The following is an 8,003-nucleotide window of genomic DNA, read 5'->3' as shown; positions in this document are numbered from 1 at the left end:
GGGATCCTTGAGGACAAGGACAGAGAATTACTGTGTAAAGCAGTAAGGTGAAAATGATTCAAATTCAATATGGATGAACATCAGTACTGCTGCAGTAAAGTAAAAACATAGGTAACATTAAATGGAAATACCCCAAATCAAAAATACACTAATTATTAACCACTGCATCTAAAAGAAATCATAGCGTAACATTACTCCCTTCTACAGAAATACATTGCATTAGTTTAAGGGGACCATTTATTTCAAAGGTCTGACCGGATGTCCTTATGAATGCCCCTGGATTTTGGTGAAAATAATTCAAATTCATTGTGGATGAACATCAGTACTGCTGCAGTACAGTAAAAACATAGGTAACATTAAATGGAAACACCCCCAAATTAAAAATACACTAATTATTAACCACTGCATCTAAAAGAAATCATAGCGTAATATTACTCCCTTCTACAGAAATGCATTGCATTAGTTTAAGGGGACCATTAATTTGAAAGGTCTGACCGGATGTCCTTATGAATGCCTTGGATTTACTCTGGTGTACTTTTTCGCTTCGTAGGGAGGAGTCTGGCGCTAGTTTCTGCAATAAAGTCAAATGATTATTGAATTATCAGCAATTCTATAACATCCATCGCATCATGTATCCATAATGTAGTCTGTGCATGTTGTCGGTCTTAAGCTACAAACCATTAATCAGATAATTTTCGATAAAAGGTCGAAGGAAACTGACGGAACAGGAAGGCGGAACAAGTAAGTTCGGAAAAGTGGCTTTCAACTGCGGGATTTCATCTCTATTTGATCACCCGTTTGCTGTATTTATTGTTTTTTGGACGATTTTATTCGAGGCGTGGTGCCTTTTAAGTATGAGTTAGATGGATGTGTCTTATCTTGTCTCGTTGTTGTGTTTGTGTTTTTTTGTTTTTTTTTTAAGGAAGCAACAAGTCTGACCGAGTTAGCTTGTCGCGTCACGAATAAACTTCGCACAGCCGTCATGTGCCCTGCTTTTTAATCTCTGGCTTTTATGTCCGGGGGGGGGGGAAATATGCACTAAAAACGACATAAAGTTAATAGTTGGATAACGACAGAGGCGCAGATATTTAGGGGGTTGTCGTGATGAATTAAGCATGGTGCTGGTAACCGGTAACAGCCGGGTTTGCTTCGTAGTACCCTTAAATTGACGTTCGTGGTTTTACGGCGGAATTGGTGTCAGAAATAGGAAATGATTCATGATGTCTGATGGACGAGGTTTCACCACTAATGCAAACGTGTCCGACTTGTCCTTCACTGAGATGGCGATGCAAAAGACAAATTCAGGTCATTTAGTCAGGCTCCCGAGGCAGCCATGTAGAGGTAGATAAAAATTAATAGACATTGACATAAGCGTATTGATTCAAACAAATTTTGACTCAAGCATTCATTTGTGCTCTTATCATAAATGCATGTGTTATTGACATTACCCTAATCTTTTCTGCCATTTCTCAAAAGAAAAGGATAAAAGCATAGTTTCAGTTTAAGGGGGTAGAAAAGGGGCTTATACTTTACTACATTCCTGCATGCAGGTTTAGACCCCGGACACGGAACAGCTGGGCCAAACATGCTACTAATGTGTAATTGTAGGACTAATCTCAATAAACAATTTATTAACCATCCCCTCGATTTATTGGTCAGTTGTTTAAAAAATGTCAAAGTGGCAAAATAAATGAATTAATACAAGCTCATAATACTTTACCGGATCCCCAGGGTAAAGTCTTGAAATTGTCTTTTTTTTTTCAACTGTCAAGAAGCCCAGAATATGTTTGGAATTGTGTAAAACAGAGGATAGTGATGCATTAATTTACTGATTATTCATTATAAAACTATTCTACATTGAAATTCTTTCAATTGACAAATTGGTAATTTGACAAGAAATCGTTATAAACCTGGACTTTTACATTCATTAAAACAGCATTTAGGTCAGTTAATTCCTTAGTTGACCCATAGCATTACTGTCAATATCAAGCAGTCACTTGATGGTAAATTCTGTCTCTGTGAGTGATTGACATGTCATTTTTGAGATGAAATGATCATTTGAAATATTGAGACAAAATAAGATTAATTATTCATGAAAATAATGTTTAGTGTCAGTTCTAGATTGAAAAATTGAAATCATTGTAAATTAACCAAACTTTGACTTTTTTTTTTTTTTTTTATCCTATACAGGATCATAAAATCGCACTGTGGATCAAAATAAATACAGAAAGACAGCCCATACCAAAATCTCAGCACTGGCTGTTTATATAACCTTTTAACTGCTTCCATTTCAACAGTAAATAATTCACCAGAAACCTTCAAACAACTCACCAGCTGCTGTCACCACATGCAACTATGTCCCTGGCCCTGAAGCAAGTCTTCAACAAAGACAGGACATTCCGGCCCAAGCGCAAGTTTGAGCCCGGGACACAGCGCTTTGAGCTGCACAAGAAGGCGCAGGCATCTTTGAATGCCGGGCTGGACCTGAAGCAAGCTGTGCAGCTGCCCCACGGCGAGGACCTCAATGACTGGGTGGCCGTGCATGTGGTCGACTTCTTCAACCGCATCAACCTCATTTACGGCACCATCAGTGACTCCTGCACCGATCAGACCTGCCCCGTTATGTCTGGTGGGCCCAAGTATGAATACCGCTGGCAGGATGAGCACAAGTACAAGAGGCCGACCGCACTGTCGGCCCCTAAATACATGAGTCTGCTCATGGATTGGATTGAGGTACAGATCAACAATGAGAACATCTTCCCCACTAATGTTGGTAAGCGTTGCGATTAGCTACAGATGGTGTGTGAACAGTTTGGTTGTTTAAAATCTACACTGTAAATTCAAAAATTTTAAAATATATTTCCGGTCATGAGTGGTAGACATATGCAACAGACTACTTAAGCGTCTCACTAGTCTTTGTCTTTCTCACCACAAAGGAGATACCAACAAAGATGTTTTAGATTAAATCTGCAGGGCCACTTTTTTTAGATTATTTTCAGTGTTGCACATTGCAAGCATTGTTAGTTTATCTTCCATGGCATGCACTGAATTTTGTTAGCTCATTTTATAGCCGTGTGCACTTTATGCCCAGTGCTGTTGCTCAGCATCTGACTAACTGCCGAATAATCCAAGCAATGAATTTAAAAATGGGTCAGACTATGTACAGTAGGCTATGAATAGAAACGACCTCTGATGCGGCTGTCCTCTGGAACAGATTCCCGAAAAATTATTGAATTAGTCACAGCAAAGCTACATGTTAAATGAATCACTTGGCTAGAGCTAAGGGTTATCCCCCAAACCAGGTCTTGTTGGTTTCACATTGTTGTTTGAAGTAATACTGGCTGGGTCCAAATGCATGCTGTTATCTAACCTGATGGATAACACAGGACAACAGAGATTAGGATTACATCTTATGTCAATTAAGAGATTTTAGCCCATGTTTTAAAAAAGTTGGTATTTTAAATGTGTTTAAATGGGTTTTTTTGTTTTTGTTTTTCTTCTGGAGCAATAACAAAAGGTCACCATGGATTGACCGCAGTGTTATGTCTCCATCTGTTTGTCTCCCAGGTACTCCATTCCCTAAGACCTTCATGCAGGTGGCTAAGAAGATTTTGTCCCGTCTCTTCCGAGTGTTTGTCCACGTCTACATCCACCACTTTGACCGTGTGAGCCAGATGGGGGCTGAGGCTCATGTCAATACTTGCTACAAGCATTTCTATTACTTTGTCACTGAGTTTAACCTGACGGACCATAAAGAGCTGGAGCCTCTGGTGAGTTTATGATAGGAAAGGATCTAATATAAAGCTGGATTTAAAAAAAAAAAAATCACTTTTATTCAGATTATGTGTTTTAGAATGTTTTCAAAAAAGCATTAGTTAGAGATGTAATCAAATTTTAAATGCCAGAAATATACTTTGTTGTAGGGTGCTGTGTGGTGTAGATTGCATTAATTTAGTCTCATGTTAGCACTGGTGTTTGTTTTCACATGTGTATGTCGGTGTGTAGATGTATGTTCCTAACAGCTACCAGTATATGTAGATTTATGATGTATGAAATTACTACATTGTTGTACTGCATTACAGTGCATAACAACCTACAATGTGGTGACAGTACATGCATACAATTACCTCAGACAAACATTTAGCTTCCCTTTACTACATACTGCAGATTGCAGGTAAGCTAATATAGGTAATAAACATAAAGTAGTAGATAATCTTGTCCTGTATTAGGTGATTGCTCATAAAAAGTATAATCAGGGTGCATCCTGGTGAGCCAGCGACTGAATGACAACAAATGTGCAACAAGCCAGCTCCAATTTGCAATATCACATTATTGTCTCTCGAGGATCCTTTTAAAACGTTTAACTAATCTAAAGAAGCTAAACAAATATTTGTCACCCTTGCAAGAGCTTTGTAGGAATTTATCAGAAATCTGCAAGAGGCAGTCATTTGTAAAAACAGTTTTGTATTCTTTTTTCAAGAGCATTACAAATAAAAATTTTACAATGATAAGATTAAACAATCACCTTTAACCACGGCACAACCCAGAAACGTACAATGTTACATGGATTGTGTGCTGAATGCTAATTGATTTATGACCCCCTTCACCATCTGAAAGCCTATTTTGTTCCTGGCTTGGGCATATCTAATGATCTGAGGCAGGTCTGTGTGACCAAAGCTTAGACAGATGCAACTGTGCAACAGAGTACAGCTTTAGACATTTGCGCACGGCTCCAACAACAGCAGCTATAATTTGTCCTCCATTTCTGTAACTGACTTTGTGAATGTGGTTTATGCCTTCTACAGAAAGAGATGACGTCTCGGATGTGCCACTGAAGGGGCACAGTGAACCTGTGGACACACATGATGAACACATCCGTCCATTTAGAAGACTGCAGCAGAGGACTTAAGGAACAAACAAATGCAGAGAAGAAGAGTCTATTTTTATATTTAAGTACTGTAATCTATTTTAGCCACATACTGTAGGTAGTTTTGTGAGGCGATCTGGTCCTTTTTACAAGTCATCAAACATTTTATCAGAGCACAGTATTAGGAGGTGTATGTTTTTGTTGAGGTTTTTTGTTTTTGTTTTGTTTTTTCCAATTGTATTTGAATCTCAAATCATTTCAGGATGCTTATGTCTTTCTTTCTGTTAAAATGAACTAAAATTAGTACGATTTCTTGCAGTAAATCTACAGAATCATTATGTTGTTACATTACATACATCTTTTTTTTATCAGAACTTGGTAATATATATTTAAATAAGCTTAGTTCTGACTGGTTTTTAAATCTAAATCTTTGCAGCCGTACATGGGTAAATGTCCCAAAATGTTTAAATCAATGACATAAAAATTTGTTTGTTTGTTTTTTTTCTATTTCGGAGAATATTATGTACGTTTTGAATTCTGTTTTAGACATTAAAATAAATTTGGGGCTTTAATGAATTAATTTAACAGTAATCTGTACAGAAGGCAGACTAAATACAGTAATGGACTGCTGGTGCGTTATTGTCAAGTCTGTGTTGTACACTAGGGACTTCAGGTCACCAGACAGCTTCTCGGATATCAAACCTGCAGGTGTTTGTTGCAGATACTGCAACCAAAGCTGAAGGTCACACGAGACTTGAACCTCACATGACAGAACTCTGGTGGCAGCACATGTTCAAAAGATCATGTTTAAATCTGTCCACTAGGTGGCATCAGACACCAAAATCTGTCGGTGAAGGAACTATAACACTGCAGTTAATGTTGCCATTATGAAATCTGCCCTGTTTCCCAGTTACAAAGGTAAAACCCGGATTCGGGTTAATGATCCTACTAAGCTGGTTATGTAAGAAATGGGCCAGATTGTACTTGATGAATACAGGGAGTTTTTGTTTTGCCTGGCTTTGCATGATTGGGTCAACAGCAGTCCTGAACAGGCTTGAAACAACTTTGTTGGGCAGATTTAGAGATATTGTTATGACTTATGCACATAATGAGCAGGGATCTTGTACACAAGACACACACCCATGCCAGCACAATTACAAGATAAGTTGTAAGGGCCTATAACAATGAGGAAGCATTACATTTGGTAAAGGACTATTACTTTTTAACTCGTCAGAAATGTGTAAATTAATTTATAAACTATACTCGACCGCATTATTTTCAGCAGAGTTTCTAATATTCTGCTCCTCCCCCCATTTGTGTACATGAGAAGAACCAAAACTTCAACAACACCATTAACTATGACATCAGAAATTAAAAATAGAATTAATACATTTCCAACAAAGAAGAATAAAATCTATGTAAATACTAAGGTAGATGTCATTACAAGGTTTTGCTCAAATAAAAATTTCTAGACAACACTTGCACAGACAAAAATAGGTAAAATACATTTCTCAAAGTACAAATCTCAATATTTATTACAATATTAGAGTATATACTTTCCACCACTCATTATTTCTCATTCAGTCATGTTCACCTGAATGTTTATGCATTAAACAACATGCAGAGTTCATCTGGTGTAAAAGTGAAACCACTAGAATAAAGGTTCTCTATGAAGAGCAAGAGTCCTTGATTTAAAACAAAAAAGTAGTATAATGAGCAAAACATACAGAAAATAAAAAAGTATCCTCCCTGTGAGTCTTTATTATTAATATTGATGCATCAATGTGTGTGTGCAGTGTTTTATCTCTGTAGTTCCTCAAGGTGGAGCTAGTTTTGCCTATTTTATATACAGGGTTCACTGTAACCCAGTGGTTCCCAACACATGGGTCAGTTTGAAGAATTTTGTGAAGAAATGTATAGAATACATATTGGAATTCGTGTACTGGATTCTTTTTTTATTTTTTTATTTAATCCCTTTAAACCCCTTAAAATGTCAGGGAAGAAAGTCATTTTAACAATGCATTGTATTAGTTGTAATATGTGTTTAAAGTTTTAAAGTTAGTCGTTAGAGTAACTACTAAACACAGCTGTAAATAAATACAGTGGAGTAAATAACACAATATTTTAAAAATATATTGTAGTACAAGAATAAAGCAGCATGAAAAAAGTATTTAAGTACCTAAAGTTGTATTTACAGTTGAGTAGAAACATAATATCCTCCAATATATTTATTGGAGGATATTATATTCAGTGTACATTCATCTACAACACACGTTCATAATCTGAAGTAATAAAAATGGTTAAGGAGTGTATTTTTTTAAAAGTTATAGTTAAAAAAAAGTTAATTTTATATTTCCAAGTTTCCAACTAGGAAGACCAAAATCTAGAAACGGAAGAAATGTGTCTTCCACTGACCAAACACTAACCGAAGGAGAATCTAGGAAACTCACTGCAGTGCTACTTAAAGATTCAAAACCAACAGCAGGAGCCATGACAAAACGATTGGAGCCAACTAGAATAAAAGTGCACAAGCTCACAGTCAAGCACAGTCTTCAAAAATAAGCGAGCTTAGAGCATGTGAAGAATCCAAACGGGTTTTAGAACAAGATTGTGTAGTCTGATGAGACCAAAGTTTGCACAGATAATATGCACAGATATGAGTGGCGAAAGAAAAATCAATCAATAGTGGAGGCTCATGGATGTTTTGAAGGCGGATATCTGCATCAGGCACTGGAGCTCTGCATAAAAAAGAAGGAAGAATGAATGCTGCTCATATCAGAACGGGTTTTCTTTTCAGTCAAAAAGCTAAAAATGAAGCGGTTCCTTGGACAGTGGACTAAAGTCGCCTCAGGAAAGAATTTTTTTCTTTAAATTGATGTGAATATTTTACCATGGCTTTCTCTGTCTCCCAGGTTGTACATGGCAGTGACCAATCAATCCAATCAATACTTGGGACAATTATGTCATGAAGAATAGGCCAAAAGTTACGATGCTTAGAGAGCAACCAAAGACGCCGGATGAGGTTGTTTCTACACTCCTTGACCATTTTTGTTACTTCTGCTAATAAAGGAATACTTGTATTAGCTGAAGGGGCATTAAATTCTATGATGATGAAAAGAATTTTCTTTGTTTAACT

At 36.9% G+C, this 8,003-nt stretch overlaps 1 protein-coding gene across 2 annotated transcripts; it reads left to right on the top strand.

Moving 5' to 3' along the window:
* Positions 1-502: 502 nt before the first annotated feature.
* On the top strand, positions 503-5,447 carry mob3a (MOB kinase activator 3A). 2 transcript variants are annotated; one of them, XM_067512068.1, is made up of 4 exons: positions 503-741; positions 2,298-2,773; positions 3,568-3,770; positions 4,806-5,447. In XM_067512068.1, the coding sequence occupies exons 2-4, from the start codon at positions 2,356-2,358 to the stop codon at positions 4,833-4,835; spliced, it is 651 nt and encodes a 216-aa protein (XP_067368169.1). In that variant the 5' UTR covers positions 503-741; positions 2,298-2,355; the 3' UTR covers positions 4,836-5,447. The 2 variants fall into 2 exon arrangements, with proteins under 2 accessions (XP_067368169.1, XP_067368168.1); XM_067512067.1 differs by having other exon boundaries at positions 2,191-2,773.
* The last annotated feature ends 2,556 nt before the right edge of the window (positions 5,448-8,003 follow it).

Source organism: Channa argus, chromosome 8 (genome assembly GCF_033026475.1).
Source record: "Channa argus isolate prfri chromosome 8, Channa argus male v1.0, whole genome shotgun sequence".
Lineage (NCBI taxonomy): Eukaryota > Metazoa > Chordata > Actinopteri > Anabantiformes > Channidae > Channa > Channa argus.
Note: the sequence above shows the minus strand (reverse complement) of the source record. Positions and strands in the feature narration are given on the sequence as shown.